Source organism: Phocoena phocoena, chromosome 13 (genome assembly GCF_963924675.1).
Source record: "Phocoena phocoena chromosome 13, mPhoPho1.1, whole genome shotgun sequence".
Taxonomy (NCBI): Eukaryota; Metazoa; Chordata; class Mammalia; order Artiodactyla; family Phocoenidae; genus Phocoena; species Phocoena phocoena.
The window spans coordinates 55,332,762-55,354,650 of NC_089231.1; the positions used below are offsets into that span (position 1 = coordinate 55,332,762).

Here is a 21,889-nt window from a genome sequence, read left to right on the forward strand (position 1 = left end):
CAACGTATTAAAATAATTTATCTTACAGACATGCTCCCACAAGTATATAAAGATATGTACAAGGATATTCATTAGATATAAAGCAATTATATTCCAATAAAGATGTTTAAAAAAAAGAATATTCATTAGCATATTTAAAAAATTTTAAGACACTTTGGAAGCAGTGTGAAGTCCATCAGTTGGGATTGCACAACTCTACTACAGTAATTTATACAGTAGAGTAGTATGTAGCTGTTAAAAAGACATAAAGCAGATTGATATGTCCTAACAAGGAAGACGTACAAAATATAGTGTTTTGTTGAAAAGTTGCCAAATGATAATATATAAGTTGATGCCCTTTTAAAAATAAGCTTATGTAATATAAACAAGATGGGAGAATATATTGTATACTGTTGTATATATTAAGAAAGATTATCTCTTCTATATTACTTCTAAGTTTTACTTAATGAGAAAAGAAAGGCAATCTACTGTGAAGAAACACCTTTCAGAGGGCTGCTGTAAAGATTGAATAAAATAAGAAATAGAATAAAATTTCAGTAGAGGAATAGTCTCTTTGGATCTGAAATCCAGAGGTCTTTGAATTCTTTGATACAGAAGAAGTATTAAATTTAATAAATATGGTGTTAGGGACTTGGAAATAGCAGGTGATAAACATGTATGTAAACACTATAAGCTTGCAAATTATTATAGCTGAAAGTGAGTAAGGATGCAGTTACTTAAGAGAAAACAGAGGTCAGTTTAAAATATGATCCAGTACGGGCTTCCCTGGTGGCGCAGTGGTTGAGAGTCCACCTGCTGATGCAAGGGACACGGGTTCCTGCCCTGGTCCGGGAAGATCCCACATGCCGTGGAGCGGCTGGGCCCGTGAGCCATGGCCGCTGAGCCTGCGCGTCTGGAGCCTGTGCTCCGCAACAGGAGAGGCCACAACAGTGAGAGGCCCACGTACCGCAAAAAAAAAAAAAAAATCTAATCAGAGTGCCAAGAAGAGGAGGATAAAAGGATCACAGGTAATATCTGAAGAACTAATGGCTGAAAACCTTTAAGAACTGATGAAAGACACCAATCCATAGCTTCAAAAAAAAGTAAGAGGGACTTCTCTGGCAGTCCAGTGGTTAAGATTTCACGTTTCAGGGACTGCCTGGTCCAGTGGTAAAGAATATGCCTTCCAATGCAGAGGACGCTTGTTTGATACCTGGTCGGGGAACTAAGATCCCACGTGCTGCGGGGCAGCTAAGCCCGCATGCCTCAACTAGAGAGCCTGCGTGCCACAAACTACAGAGCCCACACGCTCTGGAGCCTATGTGCCACAACTAGAGAGAGAAAACCCGCATGCCACATCCAGAGAGAAACCCGCGCACCACAGCTAGAGAGAAGCCCTCGTGCCACAACTAAGACCTGCCTGATGTAGCCAAAAAAAAAAAAAAGAGAGAGATTTCACCTTCCAATGCAGGGGTGTGGGTTCAGTCCCTGGTCTGGGAGCTAAGATCCTACATGCCTCATGGCCAAAAAAAAAAAAACCCACGAAAAACAGAAGCAAAACTGTAGCAAATTCAATAAAGACTTTAAAAATGGTCCACATCAAAAAAATAAATTTTTTTTTAAGTAACAGCATATGTGACAAAAGCGGGGACAGCATTTGTTCCTCATAATTGGTATAGCACAGCAGTCCCCAGCCTTTTTGGCATCAGGGACCGGTTTTGTGGAAGACAGTTTTTCCAAGGATGGGGTGGGAGGGAGGGGATGGTGCAGGCGGTAATGCGAGTGATAGGGAGTGGCAGAGGAAGCTTCGCTCACTTGCCTGCTGCTCACCTTCTGCTGTGCTGCCTGGGGGTTGGGGACACCTGGAACAGCACATACTGATTTCTTTGCTTCCAAAGTTTTTAGTGAAGTCACTCCACCTATTAAATATTGTTTTAAAGCTCTTCTAAGAAAAGGCTGTTAGGACATCTCTTGGTGATTTTGTTAGGTTTCAGGAGTCTTTGTTATCATTTTCTCTTCCTAAATTCTTCATGCCATTTATACTACTTCAACCCCTTGTTGATTCCATTCCTTGCTAATCCTTACAGCAGTTGTGAATAAGTATTGCCCAGAACTGTAGCACTGTTGTTCACTCACTGAATTTGTAAAAGCTGTCATGATCTTTTTTGTCCTAATATAGTGCCTAGTGAGGACTGAAGTTTCTTTTAATGGTAAATTATAGTAAAATACATATAACAAAATGTACCATCTAAACCATTTTTAAGTGCACCGTTCAGTAGTGTTACATTCACATTGTTGTACAACCAATCTGCAGAACTCTTCTTTTTGTAAAACTGAAACTCTGTACCCATTAAATAGCAACTTGTCATTTCCCCTTTCTTCCATGCCATTTGAGAATTGAAAAACTGTCCCTTCTGCCAGAGGCCTGTAACTCATACTGTCAGTGAGTGTGTTAACAAGAAAATAGACAAGAAATTTGAGTGTATTTGTTATTTAAGATGGTACTAAATCTGTAAAAACATTGCCTGAAATTTGATAATTTAATAAGAATAATTTAATTTACTATATAATTTAATAACAATATGGTAATAGTACATTAATTGTCTGTATTTTTAATGTTCACTATTAGGAAACATACAAATCCAAACCAGAACTAAGAAAGTAAGGTGTGGCGGTTTGTTTTACTAAAAGATTCATTTCACCAAAGAATTCACCACAGATTTTCTTGAAATAGACATTCTGTTGCATTTAAATTTTATAGAAAGTACCCAGTTTGACGGCAAAATACCTGTAAATTACCTTGGAATTATATTAAAAGAATAAATACTAGTCATGATTCTTTATTACCTGTCCTATTGCTTTTCGTTTTTAAAAATTATATTTTATTTAATCTTTTATAATTCAGAAACTACTTAATCCACAGTATTAAGTTGGAGTAGGTGTTTTTACATGTTATTAAATTATTCTTTAGTCTTTTAATGTATGCATTCTGTTTCATTATGTGAGTGTGCCATAACTTATTTATGTAACTTATTGAAATGTGCAAGTTTCATATTTTTCATTATTAAAACAATGTTTCAGTGCACATTGTTCACATCTGTGATGATTTTTTTCAGATTATTCTTAGAAGTGGAATTGCTGGGTCATGCAAAATGTTAAGCTTTTTTTTTTTTTAATATATTTATTTTATTTATTTTTGGCCACGTTGGGTCTTCATTGCTGTGCGTGGGCTTCCTTTAATTGTGGTGAATGGGGGCCACTCTTTGTTGTGGTGCATGAGCTTCTCATTGACATGGCTTCTCTTTGCTGGGGAGCACAGACTCTAGGCACGCAGGCTTCAGTAGTTGTGTCTCTCAGGCTCTAGAGTGCAGGCTCAGTAGTTGTGGCGCATGGACTTAGTTGCTCCGAGGCATGTGGGATCTTCCCGGGCCAGGGCTCGAACCCGTGTCCCCTGCATTGGCAGGCGGATTCTTAAGCACTCTGCCACCAGGGAAGTCCCTAACTGTTAAGGTTTTAAACACTTGTCACATTTGCTTTGAGAAGGGCTGTCCCAGAGCAGATTAGTACAAGAAGACCCTTTCTCCAACATTCTGTGGTGTGTGTGTGTGTATGTATGTGTGTGTGTGTGTATTTTAACATTTTTGAGTAGTGAAAATATCTCATTTGAATTCCACTTCAAGTTATTTCAGTTCCACTTCTGGTTACCAGTGAAGTTGAACGTTTTATTTTTGTATATCCTAGACCTTTATTTGAAAGAATATTCTTGAAGATCATATAATACTAAATCTAGTGTTTTTCTTTTATTCTCTGACTTCTCTGAAGAATTTAGTTCTTGACTAACACTTTCTACTTCCCTTTCCACGACTTAGGTTTTACTATATAATTCTAGTTCCCCCAATTCTCAACACACTAGCTCTTTTTCCTCCTACAACTGAACTCATAGTATTGTCCTCTGAAGATTTGTCCTTTTGCTTTTGAGTTTGTATTCTCTTCAGTCTAATATAATATCCTTTTTGCTAGCCTTTGGTCATCTGGAAAACTTCTAACAGAAGGAAACTGAGCTAGTGCTACAGGCTGGGTACTGCCTTGGGTTTCAGAAGCACACAGGTCTCTGGCTTGGCCCTCTCTCTTACTTCCTCTTATCAATCAAGCCATCAATCAGGTCATCAATTTCACTTTTTTCCATTTGTGTTGTCACTATTCTAGTTTAGGCTAACACTTGAGAGGTAGTCTAAATCATCTCCCTGCCTCTGGTTTTTTCCCCCTAGTCATCTTACACATCACTAGGTAATTAATTTTGTGAAAATACTACCATGATCATGTCATTTCTTATCTCAGAACCCTTAAGTGATTTCTGTTTTCTTAGAGCAGTTGAAATAAGTTTTATAGACTCGCTAATTAATATCCATTTACTTACAATAGGTTGTTAAAATTACACATTGTCCTACACTGCTGACCAGAGATGGAGATCGCATTCGAAGTAATGGAAAGTTTGGGGGCCTTCAGAATAAAGCTCCTCCAATGGATAAACTTCGGGGAATGGTCTTTGGAGCTCCAGTACCAAAACAGTGCCTGATCTTAGGGGAACAAATAGGTAGGTTAAATAAGTACTTAATAATTTCTCATTTGATTTTAACCCTTTATTTGGACCTTGTTTATCAAGACTCTAACATCAAAACGTAACCAGTAACAGATATGAATAAGACATTTTTGTCCAGTACTTCCAGCTTTCTTACACCAAATAGTTTTGAAATACGTATATAGGAAGTAGGTTTTCCTTCATATTTTCATTCTTTTTTTTTTTTTTTTTTTTTTTTTTGGTACGCGGGCCTCTCACTGTTGTGGCCTCTCCCGAGGCGGGGCGCAGGCTCAGCGGCCATGGCTCATGGGCCCAGCCGCTCCGCAGCATGTGGGATCTTCCCGGACTGGGGCACGAACCCGTGTCCCCTGCATCGGCATGCGGACTCTCAACCACTGCGCCACCAGGGAAGCCCCATATTTTCATTCTTACCTTGAAATAAAAGATTTCCTTGTTGAGGAAACTAGTATGTCATCAAATCATAATACTTCTTTTTATTTCAAAGTTGGTAACTATCTAGATAGATCTTTTTTAGTGTGTGTGACATGTGACCTCCCTTCCCCATTTTCCCTTCTGCAGGCTGTGTCCCCTTGTTTCTAGTTGGCCGATATAATTATCTGTACGTCTGTGCTTTGAAGTGCTTATACTTTACAAGAGGGTCCCCTGCAGGCCATCATCTAAGAGCCTGTTTGCTCTTAATTTTATATAGTTCTAATACGCTTGGATATCTACTTTTCCAGCAAAAAGTAGTTTGTTGTTAACTTTAAAAATATATAGTAAATTGTAGTAAAATACATATAACAAAGTTTATCATCTTAATTATTTTTACATGTACAGTTCACTAGTGTTAAGTACATTCCCAATCTTCTGCCGCCAAACTTCAGAAATCTTTTCCCACCCCTGGCAACTGCCCAGGTCTCTGTCTCTGTGCATTGACTCCTGTAGGCGCCTCAAGTATGTGGAATCAGAGTCTTAGCCCTTCTGTGACTGGCTTACGTCACTTAGCATAATGTCCTCCGGGCGCTTCAGTGTTGTAGTATGTGTCAGAATTTCTTTTTAAGACTGAATAATATTCTATTGTGTGTTGTATACACCACATTTTGTTGTTAATTTTTTTAAGTGTAATATACATAGAGAAAAGTGCACATTTCATAAATATACAGGCTTTTCACAAAATGAACACTGCTTCTGTATTAAGAAATAGAACATTATCAGCCCCACAGAAGGCTTCTCAGGGCTCTTCGAGTCACAGCCCGACCCCCTCTCCAAAGGATAACAACTTTCTTGACTTAAAAGAGCATAGATTAGTTTTTCCCATTTTTGTACTTTATGTAGATGGAATTATGCAATCCATGCTTTTTTGTGTGTCTGGCTTTGTTCAACACTGTGTATGTAGTTGTAGTTCATTTTAATTGCAGGTTAGTATCCCACTGTGTACGTATACCACAATTTATTTCTTTATTATTCTGCTGTTGAGGAATTTGGGTAGTATCCAGTTTGGCGTTATTACTTCAGCCCCCAGCAATGTTTAAAATAGTAATTGAGAAAGATGGTAGGATATCTCATAATTCCTTTTATGAGATAGTCAGGTGCAGCTGCAAGAGGAGACACAAGAGAGGCTCAGGAAAACAAAGTTTATTATACTCACAGGTCCTAGGGACAGGAGGCACAGCCTGTCACACAGGGGCCATATGGAAGAACACCAGGGCGGTCAGGAGGCAGAAGACAGGAGCAAGGAGAGTACTTCAGCCACAGCCTTTACTGGGGTCTCTGCAGCAAAGGGATGACAAGGTCAACAGTTTAGGGTTGACCTGCTTGAATAATTTCGATGGTCTTTGGGCTCTAGGCGTGGTTTCTAGCTAGTTGCCTGGTACCTGGCTCTGAGATGATTAAGGCAGAGGAATGTGACTCCTTGGGGTGCAGGTGCCAGATAGAGGAAGCTTGGCTCTGGATTGGTTAGTTTGTGTATCAAAGGCATGCTAGACGCTTAGCTATCTCTGAGAATTGGCTCGTCCCAGGCGTGGCAATCTCTCGCCAGCCAGAAAGGCTTTTTAAGATGTCAAAACATCATAATATACAGAAAGTTTAAGTTATAAACAGTACAGAGTTTCATACTTCTGTTAATGATGACAGTGAATGTATGAAAAAATCTTCTCTATAGAAAATAAGTGAACATCTAAACAAACTTACAAGAAATAAGAGAAAACAATTTAGTCAGAGGTAGTGAATCAGCATAAAAACCCTCAACCCTTATCACTCCAGCACTACAGTTTATGGCAGTGGATCCCAAACTAAAAGGGATTACCTGTGGAACTTTAAAAATGCACAGGTATTTTTGACAGAATTTCCAGTTTACCCTGGGCATCTGACTGTCAGTATAACAGTAAGGCCTTATCCATAGATCTTTGGGATGAAAAGATTATAATTAAAGACTTCTGTGCCGTACTGGTTTGTCAAACATGTAAAGTTAACAGATAATGCAAGGACTTAAAAAATATAACAGTTACTTTTTCTTCTTGATAAATATCTTCAAAGATACACTCCACATACAGACTAATGATTCAACAATAAGCACTCAAATATTAGACAAACAGTTTGAAAAATCAAATGAGACAATTTAAAATTACTGGATATGTATAAGGTACTTTTGATTTTAAGCGATAGCAACCAGGCCTGACCACTTCTCACTGTTGTGGCCTCTCCCATTGCGGAGCACAGGCTCCGGACGCACAGGCTCAGCAGCCATGGCTCACAGGCCCAGCTGCTCCGCGGCATGTGGGATCTTCCCGGACCGGGGCACGAACCTGTGTCCCCTGCATCGCCAGGCAGACTCTCAACCACTGCGCCACCAGGGAAGCCCAGGCCTGACCACTTTTAAGTGAAACAGGAATGTATTGGAAAGAAAGTGGAGGAAATCACACATTCAAAGGAGATTGGAAACAGCCAAGACAAAAACAAGGATGGTTCTGGGACATTCAGCAGCCTGAGCTCCTTGCATCTTCACCTAGAAGGGCATCTCTTAACATGACTCAGAGCCCACACCTCCTAGGAGATAGAAGTTCCCTCTGAAATCAGCCAGCCATAGTAAGGATCAGATAGAATAGAGCTTTGAGGAAACTCTTCCTTGTGTATCATGGGATTGTTTGCAGAGAAAAAGCAATTTTGAACTAGACTACCACCACAAAAATTGCCTGCTTACTAGCACAATTAAAAGCAGAGTGTCTTCTAATTTTGCTTAGACTCTGTTTTGCATTATAGTATTTGATATGAGATAATGAAATAAGAGCAAATAAATTTAAGAGCATAAAACAGAAGAAAAAACGAGTATTTACATGTTGTAAAATAAGATGATTAGAAATAAGACCTTGAATAACATGTGAATACATGAAGTTCTTTCATTTAAAGACATTCAGATTTTTAAAATCTAGTGCTAGGATATATTAAAAATAGCTGCCATTTATTAAGTGCTTAACATGTGCCAGGAAGTAAAGTTAAATAAAGTGAGTAAAGAGAGAAGTGTGGAAATTTAAATGACATGAGAAGCCACATGGTCAGTAAGCCATAGAACAGAACTCAAACCCAGAGCCAGCTGTACCTGAAGGCTGTTCTCTCCATGACACTGCTTTATATCTTTTATAAGAAACTCCCTTCTACACCAATACAGTGTGAAATTAAAGAATTAACAAAGAAGAAATGTAAACATTGAATAGACAAAATCACAAGTAACAGTATTAGTGTCAGAGTTAACTTCAAGGCAATGGCACTAAAAGGACAAAGATAGATTCGTTTTGATAACAGATATATTCCATCCTAGAGGACCAAAAGTTAATTAACTTGATGCAATAAATTACATAATCAAATTTCTTAAAACTGTTGATTATACAGAGACAGAAATACTGTTATGAGAAACCATTAATCCATGACAGGTCGTTAGTCAAAAAACAAGGAATTTTCTACCTAATAAGTTGTAATACCAGTACCTTCTTAGGTAAGAAGGTAATATGTCACAAAAAATGGCCATAAATTCAGTTGATCAAATTGCTACTCAGCTACAATGAGACTACAAATTACGAAAAGCAAAATTTACTTAGGATAGTAACAGAACTAAAAAATAACTTATTCCTTTCCTCCCAAAGTAAGCTCAAATAGTGGATATTTAGAAACAACTATTTTGTCAAAAAAAGTTTAAATATTAAAAAGAATGAGAATATTACACATTATACATAAGAGGCATGAAGACAGCTGAGATCAAATGTAAACCTACAGGCTTAACACTTTTATTATTAAATGAGAAAAACAAATTAACCATTCAACTCAAATGAGAGGAGGGAAAAAATACATCTCAAGAAACAAGTACAACCAAATGGATTGCAAAAATAGAAAACCCTTGTATTGAATATACAATTTGTAAAGACGGTCTTTGGGCAAAAATAAATACAATAGGAGTAATGGCTCAAAGGATGCATTCAGAAATAGAGATTTCTTAGGTTTTCATAATATTATAAATACATTTAGCATGTCCAAATAAAGTGGACTAAATTCTAGAAAATTGCAAGTGAACAAAATTGATTTAAATAAGGAAGAAAACTTATACAGACCATTGCCTGAAGAAGTGTTCAAAGAGTTAACTCCATCCTATAGGTTTTTCATAAGTGAATTTCAAATATAATTTGTTGCAGAGTATAGATAAAAATGGAGATCACTCAGGGCATCTTATGAAACTAATAAACCTATTTCCCAAAATGGCACAGGCAAAGAAAACTTATAGTACCACCATTCTTCAGCTGTGTTCAGGAAGTTCTTAGCACAGTTGAATAGAAATAAGAAAGTTTAATCTTGAAAGGAACACTTTATTTTAATGTTCCCTCATCTACAATGGTTTTGCCCCAGATGCGTTCATGGCTTGATTCTTTTCCTTCCAGTTCTATACTTTAATGTCACACCTTCAGGGACTTCCCTGCTCAGCCTATCTAAAATAGAAACACCCACCTTGGAGGGAAGGGCTTTTTGACAGACAAGTACTGGCACATGTGAGAAAGCATTTTATAGTTAATTTATTTTAAGGTTACATAAAAATTTTAAAGCACCTTGAAGAAAATGGAAGGGCAAATGACAAACTGGGGAAAATTGCATATATAGTAGACAAAGGTGTTATAGTCTTATTATTAAAAGACAAAGACTAATAGAGAAATGAGTGGATAACATGAATAAGCAATTTTCAAGAGAATAATAATAGTTACTATTTGAGGGCTTATTATGTCCCACATACATTGTTAAGGTTGTCACTTGAATTATTTCATTTACTGCTGTTCCCCTCATTTTACAGATGAGGAATCTCAACCTCAAAAATGTAAGGCAATTATACTCCAATAAAGATGTTTAAAAAAAAAATAACTTTGCCAAGTTCAGGACAGTGTATGTATTCATTTGCACAGTGACACAAAAGAGTAGAAAGAAAAATGTTTTTTTCCTGAATTACATAATTGAGATAATTTACTTCTCCATTATCCTCTTCTATATATTTTTCCAGATCTGCCTCAGTGAACAATGTGTCACCTAAAAATTAAGTGACAAAATTTACGAGAACTTCTACTCCGATTTGTTTCCAGAGAGTCTACCCCTGGATACATTGAAATAATCTATATATCTTTCTTAATATGTAGCATAGAGAAATAAACACACTGTAATTTGAGCTTTTGTCCCTTTACATGAACTAATTTTTAATTTAATTTTATTTTTAAGCTACACTTTTTTTTTTTAATATTTATGTATTTATTTAGGCTGTGCCGTGTTTTAGTTGCAGCACACAGGGTCTTTGTTGCGGCATGAGAACTTGTAGTTGCGGCATGCATGTGGGATCTAGTTCCCTGACCAGGGATTGCACCCCGGCCCCCTGTATTGGGAGCGTGGATTCTTACCCACTGGACCACCAGGGAAGTCCCTAATTTTTTATTTTAAAGTATTTTGCTGTTTTCACAGTAAAGCATCATTAGTTTTTTTCCTAGATAATTAAAATTTTCAGACAACATATAATGTTAGAGCTCTAAAATCATTTATAAACAGAATTAAATATGAATTTTTAGCTTTTCTCTTTGGCAAAATGTTATTAAATGACTTAGAAAAGACTTTTATAGACACTATGGTAAATAGAAATTACATTTCATGTACAAAAAATTGGGAATTGCTAAGGCATATTAAATTAAGTTGCTTCTGTCTACCTTATGCATAAAATATGAACTTAATATTAGTGCTCCATTTAATGGGAAGTATTTAATAATCCATCTTTCAGTTTATAAATAACAAGTTGACTTAATATTCTGTTAAAGCTTTTGAACATACTTTTTCTTGAGTATTTAAAAGGTAAAAGAACCTCATAACTAACTTATTATGTTAAGAAGTAGGGTTTCAACCGTTAGCGACTTGAAATTTTTGTGTATCGTCTTCTGAATTAGGCAGCATCCCTGACATATGGATCTGAACATAATTTTGTAACTCATTCACATACAAAATAAATATAATTTTATGCATATAGAAAACCTAACTTTAACATGAAATTAGAAATACTATCAAACCAGAAAACCAGACATTTTTAGTTACCTTTGAGTTCCCAATAAATCATAAAGAATTAAGAAACATAAGGACCTTGTCATCACTCAGTTACATATATGGAATTCATATTTAAATATATGAATATTCTCATAAGTGTTCACAGGTGTGTGTTTGTTCACTCGTTCCCAGAATGCTTGATAGTTTTTTAAAAATACTGTTATTGACCCTTAAAGTATAGAATATCTCATATCTCGTGTACCCTGAGTCAAATAATTTCTTCCACAGTTTTATATGTAAACCCACTGTATATATTTATTAAGCAATTGGGTGTTTTTATGCCTGTTCCCATGAATATTGATAATCTTTGTGTGACTAGAGTCTCAAAGGGTCAGATAGTAAATATTTTAGGCTCTGTGATCCAGGAGGCAAAATTGAGGGTGTTATGAACATATTTATATAACCATTTAGAATGTAATCATTTAAAACTGTATAAACCATTCTTGGCCCATGGACTACATAGTTTGCTGACCCCTGGACTAAAGTATAGTCAATGTATTTAATTTTTGGTGTCTAATAAATTATACAAACAGGCAATAAATAGTTTCAAACTTGACCAATGTAATATGTTTTTAAACAAAGTAATGCAAGTTAAGCTTTCTGAAAATTAAGTATCCAAGAGTGTTTTTGAAAGCTGTGTTTAAGGTAATGATCATGTCTTTTGGAAGCAGTGATTTTCTTTTTTTTCTTTCACATCTTTATTGGAATATAAATGCTTTACAGTGTTGTTACAATGTTAGTTTTTGCTATACAACAAAGTGAATCAGCTATATGTATACATATATCCCCATATACCCTCCCTCTTGAGCCTCCCTCCCACCCTCCCTATCCCATCCCTCTAGATAGTCACAAAGCATCAAGTTTTTTTTTGTTTTTTTTTTTTAATTTATTTATTTATTTTTGGCTGCATTGTGTCCCTGTTGCTGCGCACGGGCTCTCTCCAGCTGTGGCTCATGGGCTGTAGGCACGCGGGCTTCAGTAGTTGTGGTGCACGGGCTTCGCTGCTCCGCAGCATGTGGGATCCTCCCGGACCGGGGCACAAACCCGTGTCCCGTGCATTGGCAGGCGGACTCCCAACCACTGTGCCACCAGGGAAGCCCAAGCATCAAGTTTATCTCCTTGTGCTGTGTAGCAGCTTCCTACTAGCCATCCATTTTACATTTGGTAGTGTATATATGTCAGCTACTCTCTCACTTCATCCCAGCTTCCCCTCCCCCCCCCCCCCACCCCGTGCCCTCAAGTACGTTCTCTACGTCTGCATCTTTATTCCTGCCCTGCCACTAGGTTCATCAGTACCGGGAAGCAGGGATTTTCTAATAATGCTATATTTAGTGCATTCTTCCTCTTCTCACAAATTTCTGTGGAGTTAGATTGAATACTGAGTATCAAACAGGATGTAAACACTGACTGAGAGAGTGATTTAATTCAGAGTGCTTTTATACAGAAAACTCTTTCCTGACACAGAAATTTATTGAAGTCAAGCAGCTGAAGAAAATTAATATTTAACAAGCACCAGTCTTGTGCTGGGCTCTAAACTGTGCTTTTTTATTTTATTTGTTTACACTGAACGTTAAAAGTAGTTCCCACGTTACTATAACAACACTCAGTGTTGCTGATTGTTCTTTCCTAAAACACTGCTTTGATATGATATCAGTACTTTTAATCGAATGTCTTTGGTTTCTTTGCAGATCTTCTTCAGCAGTACCGCACTGCTGTGTGCAGGTTGGGCAGTGTGAACAAGGACCTTAACGGGCAGTTGGAATACCTTCACACTCCAGATATGAAGAAGAAAAAACAGGAACTTGATGAACAAGAGAAGAATCTCAAACTGATAGAGCAAAAACTAGGTATTGTATTTTTTTTAACATCTTTCTCTGCATGAAGATAGTGTTCATGATTAGAGAGAGTTCAGCTACAAGAAGAAAGTATGCGAATGATCCAGAATTTAAATTACAGACACTCTTGACCTCCAAGTGAACTGACAAATGTTTGTAAGCTGTTCGGTCAGCAAGAGTAGTAAGAAGCATTCTCAGTATTATTTATTAATTACTCTTCTATAAATTAAGACATTCACTTTTATTGCTTATAGTAATTCCGGTCTTTTAAAGGTTTGTTTTCTAAATTTTCTGTCTTTACAGGTATGACTCCCACACGTAAGTGTAATGACTCACCGCGTCATCCAATGACAGACTGTCCAGTTCCTCCTAAGAGAATGAGAAGAGAAGTTACAAGACAAAATAGGTGAGTCTACTATGACCCGAAAGTTATGATTGCTTACTTTGTCAAGGTTTTGGCTCTTTATACTTTAAATATAGCATGAGGGTATTTTACCCACCTTGAACCAGAATTAATTTTTTTCTGTTTAACTGAACTGAATGATGATGGGTAATGAAGATAAGATGTAATCATTATTTTCTCCTAGGATGCTCCAGTTTTCTAAATGATTTTTGCAAATTATTTGGAAACTTTCTAATACACTGTATTCTGCTTCATAGGATCAGCAACTTAAGTATAGAATATAGAATATGCAGAATCATTTGTACATTACTCATATAGAAGTTGCTTATGATATGTGGTTTGGAAAATCAGATACCACTTACATAGCTCACCAAGAAGCCAACAAAGCCATCTGCATCCTAACTCAGTGAAGAAAATTGTCTGTTTCAGTATAGATGCTAGTAAGGCCATCCCACAGAAAGATACCATAGTACTAGGATTTATTATACATTATTTCAAAAGGTTCAAATATAGACTCTGCCTGAATAAGTTTCTCGTATTGACCTTTGAGGAGTTCCTTTGAGACCGTGGTATTTAGAATTGGTATTCTATGCCCTATCCATCTACATATTCTACATTTATTCAGTAACCATTTGATTATTTTGTGCTGTATGTTGCTGGGTAAATAAAAGTGACATGGTTCTTGCCCCCTTGGGAGGTCTGCAATCCTGTGCAGAAGAAGGACAATTCAAAAAAGTAAACCTTTTTCTATATGTAAAAATATAGAATAATGTTAAGTTTTACAAAAGAACAAGGGATAGGGGACTTCCCTGGTGGCGCAGTGGTTAAGAATCCTCCTGCCAGTGCAGGGGACACGGGTTCAAGCCCTGGTCCGGGAAGATCCCACATGCAGCGGAGCAGCTAGGCCTGTGCGCCACAGCTACTGAGCCTGCATGCCACAACTACTGAAGCCCACATGCCTAGAGCCTGTGCTCCGCAACAAGAGAAGCAGCCTCAATGAGAAGCCCGCACATCACAACGAAGAGTAGCCCCTGCTCATCGCAATGAGAGAAAGCCCACGCACAGCAACAAAGACCCCAGCACAGCCAAAAATAAATTTAAAAAAAAAGAAGAACAAAGGATGAAGTGATGTGGAATAATGGGAAAACGATGTTGGTTGTTGGGAAAGATGCATTTTAACAGAGAACTGAAGGATGAGAAGCCAGCCATGTAGGGATTAGTTTCAGTCAGAGGGAGAATAGGTATGAAAGCTCTGAGAAAATAACAAGCCTGGCATATTTGAGGAACTGAGAAGATGCTTGTGAGTCTAAAATATAGTGGATAAGAGGGAGAAAGTCCCAAGACGTGGTTGGAGAGGTAGACTGAAGCCATAGTGTGCCCCTCCCCAAAATAATATCTTGCAAAAAAATTGTGAGATAATGACACCAACTCATTGATATATTCATATAGAAAAAACATGTTCATTCTTTCTTATGTGAACTTTCAGGGTAACCAAATAATTGGAGAAAGTTTTTTATAGAAGGTCTTCTTTATAAAGTTCTTTATATAAGAATAAAGTATAAGAAGCATGATAAAATTAAAACATCACATTTTGGCCACTCCTAATAAAATAATAGATTTAGGAAATAATAATCAATGGTTACCCAAATTATTAGGTAAAAAGTTGAGGGGGAAACTTAATAATAATGGCCCCCCTGCTGTAGGAGGGGCCCCAATAAAGCCTTGCCTGAAAAAAAATAATAGTAATGCTAATAATGGAAAGATCAGATGGACATTCCTGAACCCACTGATTATAAAGCAGGATATTTGCTATTATGTGATTCAGTAGAGAAATAACCTGAATCTAATGAAGCTTCCAGTCAGCCTTTCTCAGCTGGGGTTCTGTGCAGGAAATAAGCACTGCAGAAAACTGGGTGACTTTTCCCCAGGATAGTTCATCTAACATTCTAGATGCCCAGGCAGGAGGTTAATTCATTGCATACAATAGATACCTTAAGGTATCAAAGCTTAAATCTCTCACGAATTTGAGAAGTGCCTTCAGTTTAACTCCAGGTGTACAGGAAATAAGGGAAATTTAGGAACAAGTTAAATGATGCCACCAGGAAGCAGTTAGCCAAATCTAGAATGTCAAGAATATAACATTGTACAGGACAAATGACTGGTTTTGTTAATAAATTAATGACATAAAAGAAGCATAGGGAGAAGGATGAACTGTTTGTTATAGAATAAAAGTAACTGAAAGGTATAACAATCAAATGCAAATTGTAGACCTTGTTTGGATATGGATTTGAATCTTTAAAATGCAATTTTGAAAAAATTTGGAGAAATTTTTAAATCACCTGGATATTAGATATATTAAGGAATTGTGAATTTTGTGTATAACAGCATCATAGAGTTTATAATAAGATAAATATACAGTTAGAAATGTGTACTGAGGTATTTACCAGTTGAATAACATGATGTCTGGGATATACTCTAAAACACTACAGGATGAAAAAGCGACAGCATATCAAAATAAGAGTGGGCAAAATGTTATATTATTTCTTCTGCTTTTCTGTAGGTTTGCCATAATTTTTCAAGAAGTGTTTTATGGGGTTTCCCTGGTGGCACAGTGGTTGAGAGTCCGCCTGCCGATGCAGGGGACATGGGCTCATGCCCTGGTCCGGGAAGATCCCACATGCCGCGGAGCGGCTGGGCCTGTGAGCCATGGCCGCTGAACCTGTGCGTCCGGAGCCTGTGCTCCACAGCGGGAGAGGCCACAGCAGTGAGAGGCCCGTGTACCTCAAAAACAAACAAACAAACAAAAAAAAGAAGTGTTTTATGGAAGATGGGAAACATTTTTCCAGTTTTTTAAAAGACCAAGTGAGGAAATTCCTGTCAAGCAGTTTTAAAGTACATATTCTTGAGGCTACCCTGCAGCCTCAGCACTGAGTTAGCCTAGGACCTTACAGTTCTACAGAACTACAAATGATGTCATTAATTTGGATCTTATTTATTAAGATTTTGTAGCAATTCAGAGGTGGTATGGGCTAAAGTTTCTTTTAGTTTATATTTAAGTTGTTAGTAATAGTATCATTTTCATTAAAGTAATACATGTATATTAATGAATTGGTGTATAGATTTAGTGTTGTACTGTAAAATGTGAACCACACATGTAATTTAAAATTTTCTAGGAGCCATTTTAAAAGAAACAGCGAGATTAATTTTAATAGTATATTTTATTGAACACAGTGTACAAAATACTATCATTGCAACATACTGCAAATAGTAAATTATGAATGAGATATTTTAAATTCTTTTTTTCATACAAAGTCTTCAAAATTCAGAAGACAGCAAATCTCTATTAGGACTAGCTACATTGCAAGTGCTCTGGAGCCACACGAGGCTAGTGGCTCCCAGATTGGACAGCACAGATATTGAAAGAGCTTATGATGATGAAATCTTGCTCCTGTGTATCCTTACCCCGTCCCATTTCCCAGAGGCAACCTTTGTTTTTACTGTTTTGGTTATTCTGTTGTTGCCTCCATTTTTTGTATACATTATGTTGGTCTTGTTTTATCAGCTTTCAGACAGCACAGCCCACCCAACACCTTGGTGTGGAGGTCTGTCTTGCCTGGCCCACCTCATGACTTTTGGACTAAATTGTCCTGAATTATTTTAGAACTTACCCTTTCTCGTGATTATTTAGTTATATTCTCTCCTGTAACCATCAACCCAGTCCTCTATGCTTTTTTTCAAAGGTAGAAGGTGATAAACAACATATATTATTATGGCTATGTAAATATATAGTGTAGGCAAAGTGTGTGCTAGGATTACATTTCCCTCTCTGTAAGGTTCTAACGTCATGACACTTACTTAGGCCGTCAGTCAGTGTTCCAAGCATGAAAGTCAAATAAATCTTCTATATTGTATCAGTTCTTAAAATTATGTTAAATTTTAATCCAGTTCTTATTTAGACTGTTTCTTGGATGTTGTTAACTTCTGTGGAGTTTCTAATTTTCTTTTTTCCTTCAGTATGTAACTTGATCATGTATTCTTCCACCTGCTTTAGTAACTAGTAACCATGTAGGCCTTCTGGGTCCTCCTTGGCTGCTCTCTTGAGTTGAATCCATTGTTTCTTGGATTCCTTGTCTTTCTTTTTTGTTTGTTTGTTTTTGTTTTTGTTTTTTTGCAGTCGCGGGCCTCTCACCGTTATGGCCTCTCCCGTTGTGGAGCACAGGCTCCGGACACGCAGGCTCAGCGGCCATGGCTCACAGGCCCAGCCGCTCCGCGGCATGTGGGATCTTCCGGGACTGGGGCACGAACCCGGGTCCCCTGCATCGGCAGGTGGACTCTCAACCACTGCGCCACCAGGGAAGCCCTCATTGTCTTTCTTTCTCTCATAACTTCCTTATGAAAAGTGTGTAGAAAGAAACTGGAGCCTTTGCATGTCTGAAATGGTCTTCCTTCTGCCTTCACATTTGATTGAGGTTTTCTGGGAATTACAGGATAGAAACAAGGCTGGAATATACTAAAGGAGAAGGTACTGGGAGTAGTCGAGAGACAGAGGGACACAATGCCTGGTGGAACCCTAGACTCAGTCAGAGAAGTCCAGCCCAAAACAGGAAGGATGAGAGCAGAATGGAAAAGGAGAGGAAACCTAGCCTAGAACATGCCAAATTTTCAACCCCAAACTTTGAGAGCTTTGTTCCCTTGTTCCAGGTATTAAAGCTCCCACCAGGAAGTTAGATAATGATGGTAATTAGTTAGTTAAATGTTGGTATATTGGCTTCTGGTGTACTTGGTGGCACCCTAGAGGCTTGTCTATTGCCAGCATCTAGGGACTAGCAACCTACTAGTTGGCTCTCCAGCCACACCCTTAAAGCAAAGCCTGTTTGTCCACGCCCCTGCTCCCACTATCCCATAAAATTCCCACTCAGAGAGGAGCCATAATGGGAAAACAGTTCTATTTTTATAACAGCAGAAGAAATCCAGGCCAGCAGCACAGTCCTCTTTCTTAAATGTAATCGTACAACCCAAGAGACATCACACATATGAGGGGAGTCAACAACATGTGAGGGGAGATCCAAGATAAATCGCAAAACCACCCCTGGAAGATGATTCAACCGAACTCTTTTAAAAACTGTACATAAGTCCTGATTAGATTGCCGAAGGAGTTATATTCATGAAACTAAGGGGGTATTAGGAGAAAAAAACAGCCAGGACAAGATTACAGATACTGTTGCTGAAATTTAAAAATTCAAAGAACTAAGTGTGGGGGAAGCCAGGCGAGGAGGGGGAAAAAAAAATTCAAAGGACTAAAGTAAAGGAAACTTCACAGAAAAATAGGGAAAATATGTGAAGAGAAAGGAGAGGAGATGTAGAGAACCAACTGAGACTATCAGGAATCCTAGAAAGAAGAAAATGGAGAAGAAAAATCATGTGGAAGAGAATTCCCAGGGATGAAAGGGTCCATTGAACGCCCAGCACAATGACTGACAAAAGATATACCAAGATAATTCATAGCAAAACTGTAGACTATCAAGAAAAGGAGGAGGAGTGTAAATGTTTTCATAGAGTGAGAGAGACCATATTGTCAGTACAGCTTCTGGCACACAGAAAACAAATGTCTAGCTTTGTGGTGGCAGGTGAGAAGATTTAGGTTGCAAATTTGGTGAATTCTAGCCTATGGCTTCCCTTTTGCATCCTGCTTACCTTTGGGAAATTTAAAATCACTTTAAATTTCAGTTTAAAATTTAAGTCACTGTTTAATTAGTAATTTCCTCATCCCCAGCCTCTGCCCCAGTCTCTGCCTGTTCTCCATAAATCACACCATATCAAAAATATTACAGCACTTGAAATTAAAGTATCTTTAACAGTACTGAAATAGTGATATATTTCATCCATACAATTGGAAACAAATTCAGTAGTAGGAAATAATAACATAATGTGTGTGTGTTTATGTTATTATTTATATTAGTATGTGGCTATTACCTATTTATATATTTATTGGTAGCTTTTATAGGGATTATATACCATATTTCATCAACTGTAGGATGTCAGTAATTATTAGAAACACCATTTTTCATGAAACATTAAAACACTGCAAATTAACTCATGACATTATAAGGTAGATTTCAGAGATGTTAAATGTGGAAAAATGTGGATTTTAGAATCAACAAAATATACTTAGCAATATATACTATGCAATAGACTCATTTTCTTCAGTAGAGGCTTCAGTTTTTGTTTTTGTTTTTTTGCGGTACGCAGGCCTCTCACGTTGCGGAGCACAGGCTCCGGACGCGCAGGCTCAGCGGCCACGGCTCACGGGCCCAGCCGCTCCGCGGCCCGGACCGGGGCACGAACCCGTGTCCCCTGCATCGGCAGGCGGACTCTCAACCACTGCGCCACCAGGGAAGCCCTGATTTTCTACTAATAAAGATTACAAAATAGCTCTTTATCAAAATTGTGTGTCTTCTATTTGGAGATGGCAGTTCAGGGAACTATTATTAAAAAATAATAGGGTTTCCCTGGTGGCGCAGTGGTTGAGAGTCCGCCTGCCGATGCAGGGGACACGGGTTCGTGCCCCGGTCCGGGAAGATCCCACATGCCGCGGAGCGGCTGGGCCCGTGAGCCGTGGCCACTGAGCCTGCGCGTCCGGAGCCTGTGCTCCGCAATGGGAGAGGCCAGAACACTGAAAGGTCCACGTACCGCAAAAAATAAATAAATAAATTAAAAGTATATCTGAATAAGGAAATATCTGCATAAATATATACTAAAATGTTCATTCTGTTCATCTCTACGTGAATGGAATTGTGGGTATTTTTAAGTGTTTTTCCTTTTGCTTGTCTTTGTGACTTTAATGAGCATTGTAATTCTTGTTAATTTTTTAAATGGTCATTTCATTTTAGGAAAGGGGAAAATAGGCAAAAATCTGCAGAATTTTGGTCTGGGATACACCATTCCAGAGAACTGTGCTACAAATTACTTATCCCTTCCTCTGTATATATTAATTACTGTTTTTATGTTAAGCTTTTGTTTGCTGCATACATGTGAAAGAAGTGGTTATATACAAGGATTTAATTGTCTGTTTATACCAAGAATTATTATAATTAGTAGAACATAGTTCCACTGGATATTTAACGATCCAGGTCTGATGAGGGAGTTACAGGAAAGGAAAACTTTGGTACATAAAATTTACTGTGTTTTTTTTTTCCATTTTGATCAGGATTATAACCAAAACAGATGTGTGAGAGGTGACAGAAGAGGGGGCCATTGGTCTCACTAAGAATGCCCTGCCTTCTGCAGCTCTGTTTCAGAAGACCAAGAGGGTGACTTACAGACGAATACTTCTGGGGATGATAACAAGTGTCTAGACATGTATTTCCATGTCTAGCCAGATGGCGCTGGTAACAACCATTCAGTTTTGTGAATCTCATGGAACAATATGGGTTTACTGGAATTCTTCCAGTCATCATGCCCTTTGGTTGTCATTATCTTGCAGGTGTGTCAGAGATATGCAGCTATGGTAGTGACTGCAAAACTGACACATAGCATTTATTAATCCTGAAGAAAAGTGTATGTACTATTTTTCAGTATGTTTATCATGAATATGCTACAACTATTTCTTGAAAGCAAACCTTTTTATTACTTTTGTGTGAATTTATTTAACATAACTGTTACGTCTGTTGCGTTTAAGGAAAATTCTAGAGGTTAGGTATTTAATTGTAAATATGCAAGGAAACTTTTAAGAATTCAGAATAAACGTAGACAAGCACATGTATCTGGGAACTCAGATGTTAAGATATATGGAAAAACATTAAAGTGATGGGTGGACTTGTGACAGCAGTAGCATTTTAAATTTCTAAAGACTTATCCTGTATATATATGTGTATATATATATAATATGCAGCAGCAGCAATTTTATAAGTATTGTTTGACTTTATTAATACTAGATTATATAGTCTCAGCCTTAATTCTATGTTTACGTTATTTTGTAATTTTTTATTACTATTTTTAAGGGGTTAAAGAAGTTGTACACTCCCTCATTAAGGGAATAAGGGTCTACTAGAAAGTTGCTGCAAAAACATTTGAATTGTGTCTTAATTCATGCTAATGTATGTCAATATATGTCTTTGTGTCAGTCCAGGACTATTGGATTGTGAAGTTATTTTATAAGGAAATACTTTTGGTACAGTTTTGTGGCCCAGGAAATGTGTGTTTTTTAATCCTTTCTGACTATACAGTGAGGTTAATAAAGAAGATTGTTTCTTCCCTGTTGAATAGGTGTGTTTTCCTTTTTTAAAATTTAAAGCTCCATAAAAGTTACCTTGGTAAAATATGATATTTAACCTCTCTTTATAATTGGAAGTCATTTAACTGTTTTGTTGAAGAAACAAAATGGCAGTAATAAGAATTAACTAAAACAAAGATTGGATTCCTTGTAAGTAAAACTACTACTTATTAACTGTTAAATATTAGTGCCAGAAAGGTAAGTTTCACCTTCTG

General features: G+C 37.5%; 1 protein-coding gene across 1 annotated transcript in view; it reads left to right on the top strand.

The window, feature by feature from the left end:
• SMCHD1 (structural maintenance of chromosomes flexible hinge domain containing 1) overlaps positions 1 to 21,661 on the top strand; it is a 129,076-nt gene extending 107,415 nt beyond the window's left edge. The window contains exons 45-48 of the mRNA XM_065889575.1: positions 4,402 to 4,573; positions 12,853 to 13,011; positions 13,303 to 13,405; positions 20,610 to 21,661. Of these exons, the coding sequence (XP_065745647.1) occupies positions 4,402 to 4,573; positions 12,853 to 13,011; positions 13,303 to 13,405; positions 20,610 to 20,634 (459 nt within the window). The 3' untranslated portion in view covers positions 20,635 to 21,661. The remainder of the gene's footprint in view (positions 1 to 4,401; positions 4,574 to 12,852; positions 13,012 to 13,302; positions 13,406 to 20,609) is intronic.
• Positions 21,662 to 21,889: the final 228 nt, after the last annotated feature.